At 39.8% G+C, this 25,697-nt stretch overlaps 3 protein-coding genes across 3 annotated transcripts in view; 2 read left to right on the top strand and 1 right to left on the bottom strand.

The window, feature by feature from the left end:
- The window catches only part of LOC5516926, a 78,739-nt gene extending 66,908 nt beyond the window's left edge, over window positions 1-11,831 (top strand). Inside the window, exons 4-5 of the mRNA XM_032386807.2 lie at window positions 4,494-4,754; window positions 9,977-11,831. Of these exons, the coding sequence (XP_032242698.2) occupies window positions 4,494-4,754; window positions 9,977-11,244 (1,529 nt within the window). The 3' untranslated portion in view covers window positions 11,245-11,831. The remainder of the gene's footprint in view (window positions 1-4,493; window positions 4,755-9,976) is intronic.
- On the top strand, window positions 8,621-9,608 carry LOC125557565. The gene has a single exon (XM_048720264.1). It carries the CDS (start codon window positions 8,786-8,788, stop codon window positions 9,422-9,424), a length of 639 nt encoding a protein of 212 aa, XP_048576221.1. The 5' UTR covers window positions 8,621-8,785; the 3' UTR covers window positions 9,425-9,608.
- Window positions 11,832-13,267: 1,436 nt separating the features above from the next.
- On the bottom strand, window positions 13,268-25,028 carry LOC5516925 (uromodulin). The gene is made up of 6 exons (XM_048719925.1): window positions 24,890-25,028; window positions 19,835-20,135; window positions 18,676-18,822; window positions 18,073-18,192; window positions 17,316-17,429; window positions 13,268-14,648 (listed from the first exon to the last, which is right to left on the bottom strand). The coding sequence occupies exons 1-6, from the start codon at window positions 24,890-24,892 to the stop codon at window positions 14,281-14,283; spliced, it is 1,053 nt and encodes a 350-aa protein (XP_048575882.1). The 5' UTR covers window positions 24,893-25,028; the 3' UTR covers window positions 13,268-14,280.
- Between the last annotated feature and the right edge of the window lie 669 nt (window positions 25,029-25,697).

Raw genomic sequence — 25,697 nt, 5'->3', positions numbered from 1 at the left:
TTATATACATACTGAGAAATTTATAATAAGCTTCTTACATAAAATTTTATTAGACTTAGACTAGGCTGCAGAGGCTCCTAGGTTTGTGCTGTTCGAGGGTTCAGTTGAAGACAGACAGAAACTTACATTGAAATGAATCTGTCTCGCTAATGTCACTCACGAGACTGTGATTTTAGATAAGCGTTTTAACAGACTTACATCTTGCTCGGTTTTTCCCGTTGTATTCTTGTTTTCAAGACTTTCTACATAATCCTCTAGAGTGTCATTGAGAGTAGAAAATATATTGTCTTTCATTTTGAACGCTGTGTATTCAATTTTCACAGTAAAATTTCATTCTCTCGCTCAATGGAGCTCAATAACAAAAATGACATGCAAAGCTACCTGTCTCCCCGCGTTGGGATTGAAGCCTTTAAAGTTCAGTGAAAAAAATATCGTTCGTCCAATCAGAAGTGCAAACGACTTTTCTTCACGGTGAAAAAGATCGAGCGAAGAGATCGAGGAGTTCAGACGTGTTTTTATGTGCTCCGCTAAAATCACTTAGAATCGATCTTTTTCAACTCAATTCATCTCAATTCTGTCTTGAATTGAACATTTATCAGCTAGAGGATCCTGATCGAGTTTTTCGAGGATTTTATTAGCGTTTTCTTATCGTTTCTACTCTTCTGGCTCATGCTGGGTTTCAAGTTTCCCGCCAAGATCTCGTCCTACTAAAGCTGTTCGCAAGTCCAGTAAGCTGATCATTTGCTCAAGTACTTGTCTAAACATTACGAGCTCCTTCTACACTACCTTTTACTGTGACTATATATCAAAGATACTCAGATTAAACCAACAGTATTTTCTTTCTTTTTTCAGTTCAGTTAGCTAATACATGTTCACTCAACTATGAATTTATTTTTACTTAGTTTTGCATAAATTTACGTGAGGCTGTTCCGCGGGACTCGCGGGATTTACTTCACGTTCACATTATCATATAAATTAAATTTTTACATTTTCCACTCAACTTCAGAAATTATTTGAGCTATTTTTATTTTTATAGAATATTAGAATCTAAGTTAGATTGAATATATTTACTTAGACCATAGTATAAGGAAATTTTAATTGTTCTTGTCTCTTGTGTATGCAACGCTAATCAGACGCGCGATTACAATTGCTTTCATTTGTTACCATACAAGTAAGGAAAAGATAAAGAATATTACGGCTAACACCATATATTTTTATATATATTATTAAGTTTCTCATAAAAGTTATACAAATACAATCTTAAATACAAATACAACTAAATGCCCAAAACACAACATCGATTGTTGAATAAAAAGAATAAACATTTATTCATAAATTAAAAAATATATAAACAAAACAAAATAAAATAAAATAAACTCATAAAGTATTTAATTAGTCTTTTTTATTGATATATTTATATTGATAAACAGTATTTGCCAAAATAAGCAAAAAAAATCTACAATTTTCTTAATCTTAAAAATGTTTCACAAACAGTTCCTCGCAATTATTTTTCTTACACTTTGCCTAAACACTCTACGCCTGTCTAGACTCAGTAGTCTCAGATAATTTCATGCCTTGAGTACAAATGTCCTCAGATGGGTCAACTTGACCTTCGTCTGGGTAAGGGTTGTTCTGTTGTATTTGAAGAAAAGACAGAAGGTTTAAACGACCCGTGAATTACTACAACAACTCTTGTGCGTCTTTTCACCTTGAGCTGGAGGGAGACTTGGTATTTAAATTAAACCCTGGTCCCGAAACAAAGCCTGAGGTTCACTCTCCTAGAGGTTCACTCTCCTAGACAACCTTGCCACTCTCCCCTGACATCCCTACTTAGTACAAAATCACATCCTAAACCTATTTCTGCAATACCTGTGTTAATATCCAACAAATACACAAATACATTTCATTTGAATCCGCGTTTAAGTCCTCCTGTTCGCAATCCATCAAACCTGATCAATATCAAAAGGGATCCCATGCTTGTTAACTCTTGTTCCGGAAACGCGAGGCTATGTTTACTGAATGCAAAGAGCAAATCTTTTATAATCAAAGACTTTGTTGTAGATAACAACCTTGATATCTTAGCAATAACTGAGAGTTGGCTAAAGGATGACATTAATGACCAACTTACTGTGAATGACATCTGTCCCTCGGGTTTTTTCTACATCACTTGCCCCGTGTTGGGAGAAGGGGTGGTGGAGTAGCGCTCTTGCATAATAAGCGCTTTAAACTTAAAAAACTCTCACCTGATATTACATTTACATCATTTGAATTTACTGATTGCCACATAAAGTATATGTCATCGAGTCTAAGAATGATTGTTGTCTACCGACCCCCGCCTTCAAAGAAGAATAAACTAAATGTTTCTAAGTTCTTGGAGGAGTTCAGTTCTTTTCTTGAGATGGTTATAACTTCCACCACCCCTCTATAATAACAGGAGATTTTAATTTTCATTTGGACGATGAGGGAGACCGACCTGCTCAAAGGTTCCAAGATTTGCTTGATGCTTTAAATCTCCTTCAGCACTTCCAAGGCTCTACCCATAAAAATGGCCACACGTTGGACCTAGTCATAACAAGAGCTGGAGAGATACCTCTAAACAATGTTCGGGTCACTAACCCAGAGATATCAGACCATTCTGCTGTGCACTGGGAATCTAGGTGTCTAAAAAAACCTAATGCTGAAAAAATAAAATTACAAAGGCGAAAACTAAAGTGCATCGATCGCGACGGGTTTTGCCAAGATATCAAAAGCTCTCACTTAATGACACAATCATTCGAAGATGTTTCCAAGCTAGCAAAATGCTATGATGATACCCTGGCATCTCTCTTAAATAATCATTGAGATTTATCTCTAAGGCACTGGAAAAAGTTGCAGCTGTTCGCTTGCGCGAGCACTGTGATAACAATAATCTCCTTGAACGTTTCCAGTCAGCATACCGAGAGGGCCACAGTACAGAAACGGCACTTACGCGCATACATAATGACATCCTTTTTGAACAGCGGTAAATGTGTCATACTAGTTCTATTAGACCTCTCTGCCGCATTTGATACGGTGATATTGAATCCTCCTCAAACGACTGGAACATCGATATGGTATAACAAGTAAAGCTCTGGCATGGTTCAATTCTTATTTGACAAACCGCACCCAATTTGTAAAAATAGGTAACGGATTTTCTTTAAGTCAGAAGATGCTTTGTGGCGTTCCTTTGGGATCGGTGCTAGGTCCTATGTTATATTCGCTATATACTGCACCGCTTGCTAACGTTATCAAACAACACAGTGTAAACTTCCATTTTTATGCGGACGATACGCAATTATACTTATCATTCGACCCAAAACACGATAGTGAACTGAAGCGAGCAAAGTGCTGTATAGAATCTTGCCTTCGTAAAATAACTAGCTGGATGACGACTAATAAACTGCAGCTAAATAGTGACAAAACAGAACTGTTAGTTCTTAACGCTCGTCACCGTCTGCGTCCTCCTCTGTATTCGATCGCTGTAAATAATGAGGTCATTTCCTCTTCAAAGAAAGCAAAAAACATAGGTGTTGAACATGGCTCGATAACACTTTGACCATGGACAAACAAGTAACTTCAATATGCCAATCCTCCTTTTTCCATCTACGAAATATTGCTAAAATTAGAAAGTTTATTTCCTTTAATCGCTGCGAGATTCTTATACACGCTTTTATTTCTTCTAAACTAGATAATTGTAACTCTCTTCTCACTGACCTTGATCGAAAGCAAATCTCTAAACTACAAAATGTTCAAAATTCTGCGGCGCGACTTCTTACAGGAACCCGCAAATACGATCACGTCACTCCTGTTCTGCGTACCTTACACTGGCTACCCATCAGAGAAAGAATAGATTTTAAACTCCTTCTTTTAACTTTTAAATCCCTAAATGAAACCGCTCCAGACTATATGAAAAACCTTTTAACTCCTTATAAACCAAAGCGCAGTCTTCGTTCTTCTTCTTCTTCTTCTTCTTCTTCTTCTTCTTCTTCTTCTTCTTCTTCTTCTTCTTCTTCTTCTTATAATTTTATTAAAAACATCGTTCGCCCCTCTGATTTGCTCAGACCAGTAAACGAACGACAATCAGTATTTCTCAGTATGTATATAATAAAATTCTATACGCCACGCAATACCACATCACGCCACACCACGTCACGCCACGCCACGCCATACCACGTCACGCCACGCCATTTCAAGCTACGCCATTCCATACCACGTCACACCACCCCACGCCACGTCATGCCATGCCATACCACACCACGCCACGCCATTTCAAGCCACGCCATTCCACGCCACACCACGTCACGCCACACCACGCCACGCCATACCACGTCACACCACCCCACGTCACGCCACGTCACGCCATACCACACAATGCCATGAAATACCATACTATATTATACAATACCATGGCAATTCGTTCAATGAGAAGATAATTTTACCCGCCTAAGGACAGTAATTCCAAACTATCTTTGTAGGATCTTCATTTCTCGGGCGTGTCAAGATCGAGCATGACTTCGTCTTGGTAAATGTTATCCATGGCGGGTCCAGTGAGACCTCAGAGGTGCACATGAACGCCTCGCCGAGGCCAGGGGTGCTGAAGCGAGTAGTGAAGCCTGCGGGTTTACCCTTCAACGTCGTCATGATCATGTTCGACTCGACCTCAGCGGCGAACTTCTTGCGCAAGATGCCCAGGACGCTTGAATATCTGCAGGAGCTACCGACCGTGTTCTTAAAAGGTAGTTTCTTGTTGTTGATGGTGATGATGAGGATGAGGATCATGGTGTTGGTGTTGTCAGTGTTTATTGGTATTGAGTTGTAACTGATTTTTTTGTTGTTTTCGTTTTGTTCCTGAAGTGTTGTCCTTTGGTTGTTGCTGTTTTTGATTATCGCTGTCGCTATTCTTTTAGTTATTCAACTCATGCCATCAAAAACTGTGATTCGCATGTTCATTGGCTTACTTGTTCGAATCTTTTTCTTTTTGGCCACGATAGCGCGCGTCGCATGGTAGTAAACTTTGTCCTGGTGGCCACGGTAGCGCGCATCGCATGGTTAGCAACGGTAGCAGCGCGCGTCGCATGGTTAACTTTAGAGACCTTACGCAACAGAAAAATCCACGACGGCGACGTCAGGTTATGTCGCGCGGGACTGGTACGAGTACGTCAGAAATGACGTTGCCGTCTTGGATGTAAACAATCTTACGCAATCGTTTTGACACCGCAAAAGTTACAATGCTACTAGCCTGAGTATCAGGCGATTTTAATTTTCAAAAGTTGGAAAGGAAAAATAAAAGTACGCCTGACACAAATACTTGACGAGACGCCTGCCGCCCCTTTTCAGGACACTGTCAAAATAGTCGGCTGTCCATTTTCCAATGACTCGCGTGGTGGCACAATCAAATGCCCAAATCAAATTATAAACAGAATTTATGTAAAAACAAAACTACATTTGTGTTATATGCAAGGGTAATAATTTTAGTAACGACGAGCCCCGGTGAAGGTAACTTTATGCTAAATGATTTGAAACGCAAGGATAGTTCACGGCTCAGGAGACTTACGATTTAAGTATATGACTGCAGATCCACACATTTCTACAGGATATTCACATCACCAATTTACTACAGGCTCTTTCGTCTAAATAGACAAACCTCTGCTTGAACACAAATGCCATTATTTGATAAGCCCACTCGATCAACAACTCGCGGGAAGTACCGCAAACAATCCCAAGCGTTTTTCGTGCCTTTTTTATGCCTAGAATATTGGCGCCTGGAGTGTCTAAAATGTCTAATGACTATGGATGTCAGTAGTATCAAGCAGCTTCTATGACATCAATATTTCCAGCGCCTTTGGTATAGCTAGTAGATCGATCTTCGCTTTGAAAAACGATAACAATGAGAAATAAACACACGCAATTACCTGCCCGGGCAATACATTTGAACATATAAGTATCAGGCGGAATTTTAATTTTTCCGAAGAAAATGAGGGGAGTAAAATATATTTTTTTAATGTTATAGAAAACGATTCTCTGATTCTGCTATCGCAAGGTCAAAAGCAGTTTTGGAGTCCGCCATTACTCAACGAGCAGTCGACGGGTTAGGGTACTATATAGCTGAACCAATCAGCGCGCCCCATTCAAGTGCCCTTGGTCTTTTGTACCAATCAGGAGCCATGCCGAAATCCGGCATGAGAACATGCGATTTAAACAGTACTTGTATCAGGCCCTTGTCTTGTTTCTCGTCGGCGCGATAGAAACATAGGAGGGCCTGATACTTTTCGAGATGCACGAAAAGCTCTTCTACTCGCGAATGATCTTGAAGTAATAGACGACGACGAACTTCTTCTATTACAGAACCTGAACAAGTCGAAAAATTTGGGCATCCCTTTGGAGAAGTACGATAGATTTGATCTTGAATCGCTGACGGACGACGAGTGTTTGAGTGAGTTTCGCTTCATTAAAAATGATTTATATCGCCTTAAAGTGCATCTGAAGGAATAAAAGCAATATCCTCCAAAACGGTTCATCCATCGATATCTAATATCTCCTATGATAGAAAAATCTTTATTACCAAAAATCCCCGATTTCCCATAATCCCCGATTTTCTCACAGCCTTTTGAATATACCAGTCTGTAAAACACCTACTTACCCAGTCTCCCACGGATAAAGCTCGAGTTGGCGCGAAATGATCACCATATAAGGAGAATTGCGCGAGAATTTTGGCTACATGCGGCGTCTTTACCTTGCAACTTTATTAGACGTGGAAATAAAAGGCTTTTCCTCTTGGTAGCTGGCTTAAAATGTAAATATAACCTTATACAAATATAAAACGTAGATCCTGCTTGCATTTTAAAGTAGCCACCTATTGATAATTCAAATGATTTTGCTATTTACTTTGCATTACTTGCCCCAACATGTTGCCATTGCCGCTATCATAGTTTACTAAACTAGTTGTACGAAATGCTGATTATCTCGCTAAAAAATATTGATGTAGCTTACATATAATTTAGATAATGTATAACCCCCAAAACCTGGATTAAATGCTAAATGTCCCACATTTTTTTCCGAACAAAAATTGATATAATTTGCTTTGACATTTTTGCTGTGTAGGTAAAAACATCATATTTTGTTTCGTCTCACTAGAGATGTAGATACGTAATAATTGCTAAATCCTTTTTTTCGTCTTTGTCCTCTCAGTGCTCTGACCAAATATCAATAAAAGCATTCAATATGCATTTTTTAGACTAGTCGTAAATGAAAATGAAGACCCTTTGAACAGTCTTATTTTTTCTAACCATTTCATCTCATCTTATTCCGTTACAAAAACACGGCACCATTTTGTGTGGGTAACAGCAATTCCACCTTGCACTAAATGCTTGCTACCTTGCCCAAAGTTGGGTCCTTTAGATATTTGTATAGATCACATATAATTTCAATGATACACGATCCTCAAAACCTAGATGAAATGCTAAAGGACCCATATTTTTTCGCACAAACAGTGATCATATTTTCGTCTCGTGTAGGACATCGTATTTTGTGAGCCGTGCGCTCTTTGCCTTTTAAAATGTAAAAATTGCTAAACTCCATGACAAAAGAATGCAAAAAGCATTTGTTATATACAGTATGTACGTGATATAGTAGCCATCTGCCTTTCCAAGGGTAATAGATTCTTAATCGGGATGGTTTGAGTAGTTTTTTTTTTGCCAGTCTCATAGCATCATTTGCTTTAGCCACAAAAAGTTCAATTTCACCTCGCACAAAATGCTTTATATCTTGCTCAAAGTGGGGTCCTTTATGTATTCGTATAGATCACTGATAATTTTAATGATATGCGATCCCCAAAACCTAGGTGAAAAGTTAAAGGACCCACATTTTTTTCGCGATATAACATTTGCTTATAAATTTTAATTTTTTTGTAAGTGCTCATGTAAACATCTTACATCACAAAATACTCATGTCAAGTCAGAAAAAGACGAGTGACAAAAACGGCAAACAGGTTAATCGTTTAATTTTATTTCAGGGTCATATATCCACCGTTTAGAGACGGTATCTGAATGTAAAACTTGCTGTGTTCAAACAAAAAAAGTAGCGTAGAATCGAAGACCGAAGCGAATGAGTTCGTAAAAAAATTCTCAAAAACAACAAAATATGGCGATCAGTTGTACTCGCGTGATGTAACGATGAGACAACAATAAACTTTATGATGTAAGTTAACGGATATAATTCCTTTTGTTCGTATCTACACATAACTTATCACACTCACGATTCTACTGTTGTCAAATCATTTAGACGGCTGAAAAGCTTCTCCAGTTCCCTTCCTGTATTTTTCGATAATTCGACAGCAATATATCATTTGTCCGCAAATGCCTCGTCTTGGTATGGCAAAAATACGTTGTTGTATTGTTGTTGAGTCGCTTTCTCTGTCTCGATGTCACTGGCATCGCTTTCTCACTCGGCAGAGCTTTTTGTTTCACAGGGAGAAGCGCTCATTTTCGTGAACGAAGATGCAGACTGCGCGCGAGCTGACAAGTTTGATTTTCGCGCCACGCGCCCGCAATACGTTTGTCGGTCAGCGACAAAGGTGTTTTACAGACTGGTATATTCAAAGGGCTGTAAAAAAAAATCGGGGAATATGGGAAATCGAGGATTTTTGGTAATGAAGATTCTTCTAGCATAGGAGATATTAGATATCGATGATTGAGCCGTTTTGAAGGATATCGGTTTTATTTCTTCAGATGCACTTTAATGAAGCGCTTAACTTCCCGGACCAATAAACATGTCCGAATCGTCTTACTGTGGATGGAATGGAAGCCCTGTGCATGACTCTAGACGATTCGCATATCCCTGTAGATACGAAGACCTTGTCCCTCGATTCGCCCGAGCTGTTCCGCAAATATCTATGGTCGTAAACGAAGCGGTCAGCTACATTTACACCAACTACAGGTACCTCCTATCAAGTTTCAACCAAGCTTGGCTCTCCCCGGTACACCTGGAAGATTATGCTAGGCTCGTGGCATTAAAGGGAGCTGCACTCAATAACTGCTGGGGGGTTATCGATGGAACGGTGAGACCAATTTGCAGGCCTGGGCTTCAGCAGAGGACCATGTATAATGGCCACAAGCGTGTCCACGCAATCAAATTTCAGAGCGTTGTCGCGCCTAATGGTTTGATTGCCAACCTTTTCGGTCCCATTGAAGGTAAACGACACGACAGTGCCATGCTACATGAGTCAGGCTTGCTGCCGCTCTTAGAAAGGCATGCTATCAACACGGCTGGGCAGCCACTCTGCCTTTATGGGGACCCCGCCTACCCGTTGAGGGCTCAACTGCAGTGCCCATTCAGAGGAAGAAACCTGCACACCCAACAGGAGCTATTTAACCTCTCCATGAGCAAAGTTCGCACTGCAGTTGAATGAGTTTTTAATGACATATCAACTTACTTTGCATTTCTAGACTTTAAGAAAGACGGGATATGCGAATCGTCTAAGAGTCATGCACAGGGCTTCCATTCCACAGCGCTTCATTAAGTCGATATAAATCATTTTTAATGAAGCGAAACTCACTCAAACACTCGTCGTCCGTCCGCGAGTCAAGATCAAATCTATCGTACTTCTCTAAAGGGATGTCCAAATTTTTCGACTTGTTAAGGTTCTGTGATAGAAGAAGTTCGTCGTCGTCTATTACTTCAAGATCATTCGCAAGTAGAAGAGCTTCTCGTGCATCTCGAAACGTGGACATAATGATAGTAGCATTGCAACGTTTGCGGTGTCAAAGCGATTGCGTAAGGTTGTTTACATCCAAGACGGCAACGTCATTTCTGACGTACTCGTACCAGTCCCGCGCGACATAACCTGACGTCGCCGTCGTGGGTTTTCTGTTGACTTGGTGGCAGCGCGTGTCGCATGGTTAGCACCCTTTCTTCTCTTCTGGTCAGGTGTTCTAATTTTAACGGATTTTCGTTACTGCAGGTCACACTATTGTAGGCGATGGCACTACCGCCCAACTGTGCGCAATGCTTACCGGGATAGACGAGCGTTACCAACCGGAAGCCCGACGCCGAATGCCCGGCGCTAAACACGTCGACGACTGGCGGTGGATCTTCCGAGACTACGCCGAGCGTGGATACGTCACGATGTTCTCTGAAGACTCCCCGGGGCTCGGTACGTTTAATTATCGATTGAAAGGCTTCAGACATCCACCGACGGATCACTACGGGCGGTATTTTTGGCTCGAGGCAAATAAGTACGAGAAGAATGATTACTGCACGGGCAACAAAGCGACCCATAAGCTCACCATGGATTACCTTTATAGCCTTTTTAATGCGTACCCCAAAAATCCCAAATTCGCTTTTCTTCTCTTCTCCGCACTCGTTCACGATAATCTTAATACACTTGGTTATGGGGACGAGGATACTTATTTCCTCCTCAAGAGAATGGAGAAAGATTTCTTCCTTGATGAAACTATAGTTATAATCTTTGGCGATCACGGACATCGATTTGGGCCGTTTAGGAAAACTTTGCAAGGCAAACTCGAAGAGCGTCTACCACATATGTCTATAACGTTTCCCAAGTCATTCCCTTTGAAGTATCCACATTTATACGAGAACATTAAAAGGAACTCTAACTATTTGACCACGCCGTTTGATATGTACGCTACGCTGCAACATATCCTCACTTACCCGTTCCCGCCCGCGGGAATCAAAACGGGACAAAGCTTGTTCCAGCCAATTGAGCCGCTGAACAGGACTTGTAAGAGCGCGGGTGTGGAAGATCACTGGTGCACGTGTTTGGACTTTGAAAAAGTTTCCACAAAAAGCGAGCTTGTCAAATCTATTGCCAAGTTCGCGGTCGAACACATTAATAAGTTACTTGATTTCGACGCTAGGGTGAAGAGACTTTGTCGAAAGCTAACGCTAGGTGAAATAAAAGTGGCTTTACGAGAGATGCCAAATGAAAAACTACAGAAATTTAAAATGAGTTATCAAGACCACCATTGTGACTCTTGTGGGGCCATGTTCGGTGAGAAAGCCAAAGATACCATGTACAGAGATGCACTTTATCAAATCCACTTCGTGACTTTTCCGAATAATGGCTTTTACGAAGCGAGCGTGAAACTGGAAGAAGGGATGCCTCTGAAGGTTGTTGGAGATATTAGCAGGGTAGACCGGTTTGGGACTCAACCGGATTGTATAAAAGACGCGTATGTCCATCTGATAAAGTATTGTTATTGTAAATGACGACGAACAACTTATAGCGGTCAAATTTCTAGCATCTAAATCCAATATCACTCGTTGAATTACAATGCGTATATTATAGTGTGTTCTAATTTGCAAATAATTCTATAACTATTTTGACTAAGATTAAGGTGGTTGATTTTCTCCAATACAAGCCCTGGCTGAAAAATCAGGCTAAGATAGAACCTCTACCCCAGCGTTTTTTTGGAAATATTCAACATGACGTCGAACTGACGACATTAAAACCTGGGCAAAATCTTAGTAAATTCATGCAAGTTTACGTGGAAGTTCTCGACATACATAGCTTCAGGCCTACAGAAAAGTGCAAAATGATGAAAGTTAGAAAAACGACAGTTTTCCAAAACTAGATAGATTGATGGAAGATACCGCAACCCTACTCCTACTCACTAGTCCTGGTTTAAGCGGTTAGAATATAGTATTTTCCAGATTTTCCAAATCCTCAGATGTGGAAGAGGATTTGTACACTACGTTTCTGTTACTCTAAAACTTGTTGTTGTATTGTACACAGTCGTATGCATTACATGACCTCTCTCTCTTAGCATTCACCAATTAAAAATGCGCAAACCAAATACCATCAGCATCAGTAATATATTTCGGATCCCCGCTATCCGGTTCAACCACTCCAACTTTACCGTAGTTTTCACAAGTGACGCATGCGCTGACCCTAGCGTAAGCACAAGGGGTTATTTAGCTGTGAAAAACAGTAGACACAGGAATAAGCGCAAGCGCAAAACGTATTCTTTATCTTGCGCTTGCGTTTGGTTGCGCTCGGTGAAATTGAGACACAATAACAGTGATTGCCTATCCATGTCAGGTGACAATAACTGACCAATCAAATTCCAACCTCAAGCCTTCTCGTTATTCAAGATGGCGACCGCGTTTTAGGACCCTTAGTTAGGCAGTTGACTTGTTTCAAATTCGTTTTCACTAGAAACAAACCCTTGTTCTTGCCCTTGCCCACTTGTAAAACAGAACATTATTTTTTGCATTACAGAAGTTGCCAAAATCTACAGCAAAATAGTAAGGCATGAAAAGTGGAACTTGGTACCGGCTCAGAAATAACACTTCAGCGTACAAAGGAAAAAGTACCCCTCGCGATATTTTTTATTTGACCATGTCGCCTACCCATAACATATCGTACTAAGAGTGTTTGCTAGAAGAACTGTAATAAAAGCTCCATGACAAATCATCTCTTGATAATTATTTATTATAAGTTTAAATTGTACAGATTCGTTGTGCTCCCAACACCATAATAATAATAATAATAATAATAATAATAATAATAATGATGATGATGATGATGATGATGATGATGATGATGATGATGATGATGGTGATGGTGATGGTGATGGTGATGGTGATGGTGATGGTGATGGTGATGATGATGATGATGATGATAATGATTATGGGAGATGATCATGGCTGTCACCAGAAAAAAAGCTAGGGATACTGATGGTGGTGATGATGATGGTGGTTGTGGTAAAGGTGATGATGATCATGATGGTGATCATGGTGATGATGATGATGGTGATTATGGTTGTGTGATGATGATGATAGTTGTGGTGATGATGATGATTGTGGTGATGATGATTGTGATGATAGTGGTGCTGATGGTGATTTTGGTGATAATGACGCTGATTGTGGTGAATATGATGATGATGATGATGAAAACGATGAAGATATGGTGATGACAATAATATGGGTGTCAATACTGCTGATATGATAATGATGTTTGCTTTTGGTAATATGGTGATGCTTATGGTGGTAACAATGAGGGTGATTGGTAATGATAATGATGATAATGATAATAATAATGATGATGATGATGATGAAGTTATTACATGATCATCGCACATAAACGGCGAATCGTTTACAGTATTTACATATAGTCAAACTATTACCTTTTACCACTACAGAGAGATGTGTAAGGTTTGCGGTGATGCGCCTTATTAGTGCGGTTTTTGCGTTTTTTTAGACAAAGCGCACGGTTTCCGGGTTTTTTTTCGTAAAGCTCTGATGACTCTTGGTTTTGCGATTTTCTGTGCCGTTTGGCGGTTTTTGTGGCCCCCTTACGCCCATCTCACTACATTTTGAAGTGATTGGCCTTACATTAATAAATTATATATCTACAATGCTCAGTTTGCTCAACGGCAAATGTTTAATCGGATTTGCTCAACGGCAAATCTATGAATTAATGTATTTATGTTAACGTCAGCATAGATATCATAATGATTTCTTTAGCATTTCCTATATTATTGCTTATTCCTTGTTTCTGATAGATATGTATATGTTCCCGTCCATTTTGGGGATCGGCTAATTGGCCTGAATTACTCAATGTTCTAAGATGCTAAACCCTGTGAAATCTCGCCTGATATATACCTCTTATGGAACGAGCGCGAGTTTCTCCACCATTCTCTAAAAACGGGGAAAAATTCTAAGTTTTATAAGTTTCTGTACAGCCCAAGCAAATGAGGTCAATAGATATTTATCATACAGCGTTTTCAGGGCGTTTTTCATCGCAAAGTGCTGCGTTGTTTGTGAGTGGGCCGTCGGGGATGTAGCGCCCGATAATAAACCAATGAGAGCACTCGTAGCACCATAGCTGTATGATAACTGTGTAGGTATTTTATCTCGTATTTTAGTGCATAATTTCACGATAAAGAGGGCATCTATCTAGTAAAAACTCTGCACCAAGCCAAAACATCCCTTTCAATCTTCCTCCATAATAAAAAACAAAGCCCGTTTTTTCTCGGTAAGCTTAGCCTTTTATCAACATTGTAGACTGCTTGTTTACTCATATATTAATTGTTCTGCTCGCCACGGGGGGGGGAGCTTTTCAGGCGGGTCTCCCCTTGTGGCGTGTCAAACCGAGGGGCCCCGCGCGTACATCACGGACATATTTTTCTCTTATTCTCAATGACGTTCGCCAAAGCAGTTGCTGCAAGCAGTATATCAACATTGTCCCTGGCGATCTTGCCGCAAATTTTAATTGCGATTACGGTCAAGAGTGTGGGAAGCTCAATCATTCCTTGTGCAGTAACGGAGAAAGCACGTTGGAGTCTTGGTGAGCTCGTATACATAATACGAACTGCAGTTTGCGACTCGTATGTTGATTAACCAGTTGCAGCAGTTGTTATTCCAATTAAAACAGACTTGGCGGTTCACGATACCATCTGAAAGGGAGGGGTGGGCGCCATTCATCCAGCCCGTCGCGTACGTGTTGCATTTGTGTGTAGGCACGCACGTTGTCGGCATCACCGTTCCACCGGAGCCCGAAAATCGGTACCATGCCGTGCTCACACTGGAATCGCACATCTTGACTTCAATGCCGGAATTAACGTTGCGGTCTGCGTCGGTCATCAGGGTGTAGATTCCGCAGGCGTTTTCTGGAAAATCTTCAGTTAACTACTTGTTTTGCAAGGAAATATTATATATTATATATATATATATATATATATTATATAGTGTTGGTTTGAGAAAAATACAAACTACATAGGTTTCCCTACAGGTCTGTTTCGTGGTTGCCCACTCATCAGGGGATTTAATGAGAATATTCCTACCATCGTATATATACTATTAACATTGAAATTTACATAATAATAGACTGATAGTTTTAGCTAAGGCGGTAAGAGGGACAATAGCGAGTTACATTAAATATGCGGGGCGAAAACTAACAGTGCGGAACGTGTGAAAAATTGATAGCGCGAAAATTTAACGGTGACGGGATTAACAGTTCTAATTGTTTCGTAGCAGGGCTTTGTTTCTGTGGCGGCACGAGGACACGAGTTCATTGCGTTTATTTAGAGTTGATAGTTTGGGTTGGCAGATGATCGTCAGCTTTTCCTTGAGGCAGAGGTTGCAACGCTTAGTGGTACTGTTGTAGGCGGAGTGGGAAGAAAGAATGCGCCATGAAATAAAGTACTCAATCATGTTGTCCTTGAGAGTCCAGACGTGTTTGCTGAGTTCGGTGGAGTTTCTGTGTTTGGCGTGTCGGAATGATGCGGTGTGGTTTCTGTACCTGGTCTTGAAGCTGTTTTCAGTGAGCCCGACGTATGTTTCCGAGGTGTTGTTGTCTTTTCGAGTTACGGTAGCTTGGTAGATAACAGATGTCTGTAGGCAGTTTCCGTCTAGAGGGCAGGTGTCTTTCTGTCGGCAGTTGCATGTCTTGTTGTTGGTAGTGGTAGGGGCGGAGCTGGTGATCTCGGTAGCCGACGATGCGGTGATGATGCGCTTGTTGTGGTTGTCGATGATCTGTTTGGTGTTGTTCATGCAGCTGTAACTGATTTTGATGGTGTTTCTGTTGAAGATTTTACGGAGGTGGTTGTCTTTCGGGAAGTGTTTGTCTATCAGGGTGAGGAATCTGTGGCCGATGTTGGTGCTGGTGTTCTTGCTGAAGGGCGGGTTGTACCATAGGATGTTGTTGCGTTTGCGGGTTTTATGGTTGGTTACGGTGCAAACGTAAACGCAAACGCAACAGCAACACCTCGGAAACATACGTCGGGCTCACTGAAAACAGCTTCAAGACCAGGTACAGAAACCACACCGCATCATTCCGACACGCCAAACACAGAAACTCCACCGAACTCAGCAAACACGTCTGGACTCTCAAGGACAACATGATTGAGTACTTTATTTCATGGCGCATTCTTTCTTCCCACTCCGCCTACAACAGTACCACTAAGCGTTGCAACCTCTGCCTCAAGGAAAAGCTGACGATCATCTGCCAACCCAAACTATCAACTCTAAATAAACGCAATGAACTCGTGTCCTCGTGCCGCCACAGAAACAAAGCCCTGCTACGAAACAATTAGAACTGTTAATCCCGTCACCGTTAAATTTTCGCGCTATCAATTTTTCACACGTTCCGCACTGTTAGTTTTCGCCCCGCATATTTAATGTAACTCGCTATTGTCCCTCTTACCGCCTTAGCTAAAACTATCAGTCTATTATTATGTAAATTTCAATGTTAATAGTATATATACGATGGTAGGAATATTCTCATTAAATCCCCTGATGAGTGGGCAACCACGAAACAGACCTGTAGGGAAACCTATGTAGTTTGTATTTTTCTCAAACCAACACTATACACCGCTCTACTTTCGAGTATTGAGCACTTTCTATGAAAGCCTTCAACCATCATTTTATATATTATATATATATACTGGTACGGGCCTCGCGTTCCAAGCCAGGTCACGAGCTTCTTCTCCGTTTCGAAGACGGGGACTGTTTAACCCCTCTTTTCAGATAATGATGTCTCAGCCCTCAATGAACTTGTACATACATAATCTGTATTAAGGGCGTACAAGAATTGTCTTATGCCTAGTGCACACTAGCAACATAACGACATGGGCGCGCGCACCCTGTTTAGCCCGACATAACGAGATAAGAGAAAAAAAAACATGTTTTTTTCTTATGTCGTTATGTCCATGTCGTAATGACGGGTTTATGTCAAAATGTCGAACCATTCACACTTGAATATAAGAAGATAAGAGTGCGCGTGCCCATGTCGTTATGTAACTAGTGTGCACAAGGCACAACATAGCATTTTAGCTTTGTCAGCGGTATTTTTTCACGTACACTGGTTTGTTTTAGTTGGCTTTATTTTCTGTCCTTATTTTAGGTATTGTCGAGTTTTTAACCACAAGCCTAGCCACAACTGCCATAGAATAATCTGGACAGTGCTGGGAATTATGCTATGGCGCTTAGTTCTGTCATAGATGAAAGCCTTTTGTTCCTCAAACGACATTGTCACTGATTTACTTCCGGAGTGCCGAAGGAAACCCTCAAACGACGAGACAAAATAATATATTAGAATCCGCGCTATTTAACAGGCCATCCGCTCTAAATTTTCAATCAAATCTTCAAAGAAACTTCCAATAGACACACTGCTTTTAAAATTTTGAAATATGTTTCGCGTTTTCAGTTAAAAATCATCGGAGATTTTTAAGTAATCGATCGAAAGTAAACTGGTGACATTGCTACTTTTAGTCTCACTCTGATTCCCGGAAAATACTACAGCACAGGTGTACCTCCAGACTTTCTAGGATACGAACCTTTCTCGCATCTTGAGCCATAGAATGGTGATGTACAGTTGCACGTATAGGTATTGACCCTGTCGATGCACTGTCCTCCATTCAAACATGAAATTCCGAGACAATCATCGATGTCTAGGTATAAAGGAAAGAGTGAATTTATCAAAAATGCAGTCGACTATCCCTAAGAAACACTAACTTTAGTCAGTGCTCATTCCTTAAAACAATCCTCCAAGATGATTAACATTTTCAGAACATGCGAAATCCGAAAAAGTGGACCTATATAAATCTCGAAAGAACACTCCCGAAAGAACAAAAGGATTTTTTAATGCCCTTGGCAGTATCTCCAAGGGACATTTTTAACAATAATATTGTCGGATCTGGCTACAAAAAAGTCTGCATTATGGATTGATGATATACCAGAGTGATCTAGCTTATGCTTTATAGTTTTGTCTATGAATAGCACGTCTATTGAAAACCGAAATTGAGGGGGGAGGGGGCGTTCGCTAATTTTAGATAGATTTCCTGTGAGAATTCTTGTAAAAATAGGACAATAAAAAAGCTTTTTTTTTCCTGTTCGGTCTACAAACATCTAACAGATAAAAATCACCAAAAAGCAATATGTTAAAACCATTGTCATCAAAATCTATCCCTTTTAAATCTATCCCCTGTCTATATATTCACATAAACAACCATTTATGTGGAACAACCATTTATGTGGAACAACCATTTATGTGGAGCGGGAGCATAATAGGGATTTTGCCCCATACCACCTTACCAGTTTCACATTGATTCCCGGAAAAACCTGCAGCGCAAGTGCAACTGAAGACGCCGGGACTCTTGAAATGGCATGTGCCGCCATTTTTGCATGGATTTCCTTTACACGTACCACTAGTCACTGTGGAAACCAAACCATGCAAGTATCAGGCATACACTACGAGGACTTTCAAGTGTCAGAACCAAAATAATCAGGCAGTTCGTAGCTAGAAGGTCAAATTAAGCAAAACTAGTTTGAGGTCTGAACCGGGCTTGACTGAGCAAAACGTTTGGGCTAACGTTCTAAATCTAAGTAAAGCAGTTTAACACATTTTTAGTTAGGGGCCGAAATACGCAAAACCATGCTGTTGTCTTGAGTGAAAATGTTAAGTACCTTAACCGCGCGCTTAGATTAACGCAATACGTCTTATTTCCATTATCTTATTTCAATCTTTAAAAGGGTATCTCATTTTATCCATAGCGTATTTCATTGAAGCACAATTTCATTAAAAACGTTTTGGCTATTTTCGGCAAATTTTGGCTATTTCTGGCCTTTTGGCGAGAAAAACTTTTGATTAAAACCCTCTTTGCTGCTTACACCAGGTTTATATAGTTGGACACTTACATCCGGTGACCATGTCGCAGTAATCCTCGACAACAGAACCTGATTGCGCATCGATTAGCCAGTAAAGTCCGCTGGTCACAGCATCTGAACTGCTTTTTATCTCTAAGCACGACACCGCCGGTAAGAACAATATTGAACCGAGGGAACCTGGGCACAAGGATAAAAAACGAATCAAGGAGATTTTGGCATAAGGATAGCGATGAAAAAAAATGAATAAAAGGGAACTGGGCACAAGGGCAAAAATGAATAAAGGGGACCCTGGGCCGGTTCCTGAAAGGCCGATTAACTTAGCCCTCGATCAGCGCCGAATCCCGGGTTAAAATTTGCTAATCGTAGGTTAGCTAACCGACGGATAACACACCGTTCCCGAAAGCCAAGTAATCCCCCGAATTACTAACCCTGGATTAAACGAGTGGAAAACTGGTTTGAGGAGTAAAATTAACACAGGGTACCCAGTATATCAACAGAAAGCAACTTAAATTTACCTTTGGTGATTTTATTTTCGCAGAATAGCCCCAAAACACCTCTACATCACCTGTAATTACCTTCATTTCATGGCCAAAAAAGTGCCATTTGCAGGATTCGAATTGGTGCGTGACACCAGCGAGACAGATTCATTTCAGGTATAAATTTCATGTGACTTTCTGTCTGTCCCAGCACAATTTTCAAGTCAGCATCGCAACGAAGGTCACATAATAAAGCGAAATGTTAGGATATTTGATCCCTACATTGTTTTGTGTAACGTCTTTTTTGTCGACAACTTTATTTTATGAAGCTTTAGTTCTACTACAAAGTTTGGGAGGCCTGTGTTTCGCCAACTAAACAGTGGGTAAGCGAGTAAACCCACCTCGCGAGCAGGGTTAGATTTTACCTCCAAACTGACCCAGAGTTAGCGCTAACCAGCGTTTCGGGAATAGAACTAATCTGGGGGTAAAAATTTAATCGTGGGTTAGGGTTAATTTAACCCTGGGTTAGCGCAAATCGGCTTTTCAGGAACCGGCCCCCGGGCACAAGGACAACATTGAATAAAAGGGACCTGGGCACAAGGACAAAAATGAATAAAGGGGACATGGGCACAAGGACAAAAATGGATCGATGGGACCTGGGCACAAGGATACAAATGGATCAAGGGAACCCGGGAACAATACCGGCTACTTACTTTTATACGGATTCTCGAAGTAAAAAGAGCCAGGATCCAAGAGGGCGTTTGCCGGTTTTTGTTGGATTGTTCTGTTACTCAAATGACAAGTGTTGTCTCTGATATAATAATTAAGGCTTTGACACTGCACTTCTTTCTTGCATCTTTGAAACCCTTGGTGGATGTCCGTATCTCGCAGCACCATAAACACGTAGCCAATCAGAGACGTCCCTGGCACTGACGTGGCACATTTAGAACCGCTGACATGCCAATGCAGGCCCAAGTATACAAGGACAAAGAGGAGGATTGTTGGGCAACCGACCTGTTAAATCGTATGACATTAGAATCCCAGGCGCGTACCCAGGATTGGCTGAGGGTTTTTTTGTATTTACACGCACGAGAACCCTGCGTTTTTTCTCGCGTTTTGCTCTACTAACTCGCGGCCGACACTGGAATTGATAAAGTTTTTGCATCAGCCAAAAAAATAAATCGACACATCGTAACACTTTTATAATATAAAGAAGTACAAACGATGGATGGAAGGACAAACGATGGGTTTGGAAAAAGAAGGTAAATAAGACTTTTTTATAAACTTCGTCAGAGCTAAGAAAAACTCTTGTGTAAAGCCATGAGGGGATGATGATGTTTTATTATACCCAGTTCCTAACTAGTAATTCAGCTAGTTTGTTTCATTTATTATCCCATAAAAAGGATAGAAAATTGTGCGATTGATTGTCCGTAAACAAACGTCGCGTTTGTTTGAGAAAATGTTGTTATTTTTTTTTGCTTTTATTTAATTCAAGAAGTGAACTAATACTTAAGCTTTACACGGAATAACTTTTTAACCGTAAATAAAGAACGATTTCTTATCTGGAGATTCTTCATCACATTTCAGTTCTGTCAGCTCTTTTCTAAAAGATATCGAGCGAGGAACGGTTCATGAGGGGTAAAAGGTTCTAAAAAGATCTGCTTTACCTACACATTTGCCGTTATGCATATGATTCTTTTTCACATAAAGATATCTTTAATACCCCAGCTCAACGTTTTTATACAATATCTCAAAACTCCCATCTCTTCAATTTTCATAGGAAACTAAAGACAGCTTTTTGTAGGGAGCATTTAGCTCGATACCTATAGTTTTTCTCTAAAGTTTTTCTAAGAAAAAAATCAAAAGGCAATGCAACCTCTGGCTCATTAGCCCCTAACAAAACAGACTTCATATAATAATTTTCTGTTTAAGGTTCTATTCTAAAGATTGCGTGGAATTATTTTTTTAGGTTTATTAATTAGGTCTTGTGCAGCATAACATTTATATCTTCGGAAGAATGATTCTTCCTTAGCTTTTTGTCACTGTTCTCCATTTTTTTTTATGTATGCTACATTAGCATAATTTATCATAAGTTAAAATCGGGGATGCCTGCGCGCCCCCTGCAGCGGCTGTGGGGCTCCCCCAGCTTACCAAGCGATGGCGTCTTTGCATCTCTATGAATCCTGCAAGCTCAACAAAGGGAATATCCGATACATGACCCCAAACTTATCAGACGATGAGTTTAACAGGTGAATCCCAACTCAAGCAAGCTGCCAGCTTTAAAGGCATGATGCTAGGGCAGGATGTATTCATTAATAAAGCTAAGTAAAAAAAGATAGATAATAGTTACAAATAAAAACTTGTTATAAGAAAAATGAACCAGGCTAATAAAATAAAATAAAGTAGTCAGAAACTTTGAGTGGTTTATTTCATTCACCCTTTGACAAAGTGGCTGGTACAAAACACTGACCAACATTGGCCCCATAGCAAATGGACTCTTACTAAAAATATGATTTCTGGATATGAATGGGTTTTCTAGTAAAAAAATATAGTTTCAATTGGAACTAATTAACTCCACAGGGTTTTGTAAAAAATCTACTTTTCAAATAGCTGATATAAATTCAGCTCAATACTTAGGAATCTGAGATGATATTTGCAAAAATCAACAGCACTGTACTCTCATTGTTAGTCAACACAATTAATTGGTGTATAGTATGTACCATTTGACCTTTCATGCAATTATTTCACAGATAATTTTGCACTGTACATGGAAGAGATGTGAAATGAAAATATAGCTACATTTTTTTAAACAAAGTGCATCTTTTTGTAATGCCACACCAAGCCCTATTTTATGTTTTAACACAAAAATACCAGGTGTACATGCACTTGAAACCATGATGCTTCAATATGGGGGTCTAGTGGGTCCATGGACCACCTCATCGGGGGTCAATGTTTTGTACGATCCACCCAAAGTGTCAATTCAAAGACCATTAGCCACAAAACCCGGGTAAAGAAAGTTGATAAAATTGTTTATCGAATATTTGCAATTTCTACCAAATAACTTTTATTACCCTTCACCTGAAAGAAAATTTTAAAAATCAAGAAAATCTAGTAGTAGTGCAATCTGAAAGGAAGAAAGGGAATTTGGACAGTGAGGCAAGTATGGAACACATAAACTGGCAAAAATGATATGTTAATGTATAGAAACGCGTTTTGTGCTGATATGGTTTTAAATGTTGAAGAGAATAAAAAAGCACCCATTTTACTGTAAGAAACTATAATTCGTTTTCAATTCTTCAATGTTCCGTATTGGATGATACCTACATATACACCCAACATATTTTTCCGGGTTAAACAACAATAAAAATATACCCTTCCCAGCGGTTTCTCTGGGCTCACATTTTGCTAGGCCCGCGAGGAATAACAGCGGTATCACAAATAAAAACGAGATTCCGGCCAGCACAGGGGCTTCCCTTTTGTTGTTACACTAGAAGTTTTTAATCAGGTTGACTAAAATTCCTAATAAAAGTAGTATAAGCGGTATTTAAACGTGCAAGGGGCATCTCTGATTTGATACGTCCAATGATAATGGAAGTGCGGCAGTCTTGCTGAGGTCGGAAAACATTATATGCGCAAATAAAAAAAATGTATTTTAGAAAGGCTTTATGGTTCCCCTGTGTCTATCCCAGAAAGCCGTGGGGCCGTTTAAAAACAAAATGGAGAACGGACGAACGGAGAGAAGTTGTTCATGCGGAGCGCACCGTTTTCCTTGCTTCAGTCTGTATCTTAAAGACAACATTAATGGTTCCTGAACTAGGCATAACTACATCAAATGTTATTTCTTCGGGGACAAGATTGGGAGGCGCTACTGCCTATTTTATTGGCCAATTTGATGGAAGGATAGTCGATTTACCAATTTCGAGTCCTGCACCTGTGATGCAGCGAACAATTCTACCTTTCAAACGACTACTTTTATGCCCGATTTCAATGAAATTACAGAGAATGTATGGAGGATTGTATACTCTCAAGCGAACAAAAGTGCAATGTCCAAGGAACAATTATAGGGCTTTCTCTGGCATCGTTTGAACGGAAAGTGTATCACTCGAATGGCAAGGTCTTTTTTTCGAGTCCTGCATCGTGAGCCCAAAATCTCTGAAACGAGAAAATTTGATAAATTGTGATGTCTCCCCACATTTCCTTATAATAAATGGCAGCCATTTTGACATTGTATGTGCACTATTACGCATGCGTGGCGGCCATGTTGTCTCTTATTTCTGGGAATGCATACACACATATTCCGCTCTACACCTGTGCATCAAGCACTCTTCTATGAACGGCTTCTCTAAGCCATATTATAATACATATATGTATATCCGCTTTTAGGCAGTGCCTAAATCTATATATTATTCGATACACGAACATTTCGTCTGGTTTGCCCGTGCTAGACCCGACTTGTCTGCCGGATGTAACTTGTTACGCAAATTACATTCCAAGGGAAGCCATTTGACCAGCTGCTATGTCCCGATCATCGACGGAAAGCTAAAATTGACGTTCAAAAATTTATTTCTCGCAGGTTTTTAAGCGGATTACTTTAAAAATCGATTCGAGGATAGTTCCATCCCTCTCCAATCCTGTACCAGTGTCAGTGTTTTCGTACTTATCAACATCCGTTAGAAAATCGCGCTGAGGTAGTAACATACTGAGTGTTTAAATCCGAGACAAACTTTTATCGCTCTAATTTCGTAAAATTGAGCTTCTTCTGAAGAAAAAACACCGCAGACGGATACATTTACATCCCAACTAAGTTTATTTCATGAATTAAAGCAACGAAGATATAACTTATAAATGTTTATTTGCGTGAAGTCGTATGTCCTTTGAAATTCTTCACTGACGCGGGTGGGAAGCCTTCCGCATTTTTCCCACTTTGCATTTGGAACGCCACATTAAAAAACCGGCCTTTGTCCTTGGCCTAAGTGTACACTGATTTTTGAAGATGTGCTACGCATAGTGCGGCCATGGGTGACAAAAGATATAATGTTAAGGATAATGAGATCGAGATCGGTATACAGAGTTGGATGGAAACTGAGAAGCTGGTCTTCTGTGGTTTAAAACCCTTTGCAAAAAATGCCAACATAGGTAATCATTGCTTGCGAAGTGTCGCCCGAATAAACACAAGACAAAAGAAATGCTGGGAAACTAATTCTTGCCACTTTGTGGCATGGTAATAAACGGGTCCGGCTTTGCAATGTTATTGCTGTTTCCAGGTGCTTAAAATTTTCAGAGTTTTTTTTAGGGCGGAAAAAATAAGACTCAACGTCTTTTACAGAACAAGTCTCTCAAGCTATCCCTGCGGCAGAATTATTTGACGAAAAGAAATATAAAAGAAAAAGAAAATAGTCCTTTAAAATCTAAATGAGCTATGTCAACCCTTTTAGTCCTTCGAAACGTGTTGTTTACTTCTTTTCAGGTAGAGTGGATTACTTACTTTGAGCGTACGCTTGCCTTTGGACCCAAACTTCGCTCTCTATTCTGTTTTACATCCGAATATCCACGTTGAAACAAACTTCCATTTAATTCTTATACTTATCATTATCTGGCCAGGAAATCTTAACTCATTGGAGTACAGTAAAATAATTTACTCTTTATCTCTTTTAAAAAATCAATTTGCACTAGAATAGGTGGTTACTTTGGATGGAAAAGGATGGCGTAAGTGACAGTCAGTACAAAAAAAAGTTTTTCAGTGTATTTCAAAAGAAATTATAACTTACCATATTTTCCGTTTGGCGATAGGGCTTCAAATAAAGTTCACTTCACCATGAGAACACGGAAAACTAAACCCGGTTAAGAAAATTAATTAAAAAATCACCGAGTGATTCGAGACAGGTGTTTCGAGACTGATAATTTTTCTATTAGCATGACTATTCTGCTATTCAAATTGACATGGCAACAGCGACTGGCAAATTTTCTTTGATTATATTAACATTTGATAGAGATTGGACCTTTACTAGAAATTATCACTTTATTATAATAGAGCTTTGATTTGTTATACAAATATTGTGATAAATTTAATTTTAAAATCAGCTGCAATTTTTTTTAGGTGCAAATGACGTATGGCATAATAAAGACAAACAAATTTGGGTCAAAAATTAATAAAGACTTAAATAGTTTCAAACTGTCAAAAGAGTTTCATAAAAGATCGCCGGTCTCTTTGCGCTCGACAGGGTGGACTAAGCACACAGGGGAACCTGAAAAATTCATAAAGTGTGTCGCCTCTGCTTCTCTGCTCCTTCGACCCCCATAGGACTCATAATGAAAAATAATAATATTTGCGAATATATATATATCAAAATTACACAAAAATTAGAAATTATAAAAATGTAAAATTATGAAAAAGATGCCAAATAAGGTTTCGTATTGTATTATTGTATCGTACGGTGGCACTAGGGCGGTGTTACTCAAACCAATGATTTATTTTTCAGTTATTAATATTTATTTATAGGCTTATATATTTCTTATAGGCTTTTCGAAGCGGCCGCAAAGATTCGTGTAGGGAAGGGAAATATTTCTTGATTATTA

This window comes from Nematostella vectensis, chromosome 12 (assembly GCF_932526225.1).
Source record: "Nematostella vectensis chromosome 12, jaNemVect1.1, whole genome shotgun sequence".
In the NCBI taxonomy this organism is placed as follows: domain Eukaryota; kingdom Metazoa; phylum Cnidaria; class Anthozoa; order Actiniaria; family Edwardsiidae; genus Nematostella; species Nematostella vectensis.
This window is presented reverse-complemented; position numbering and strand designations above follow the sequence as displayed.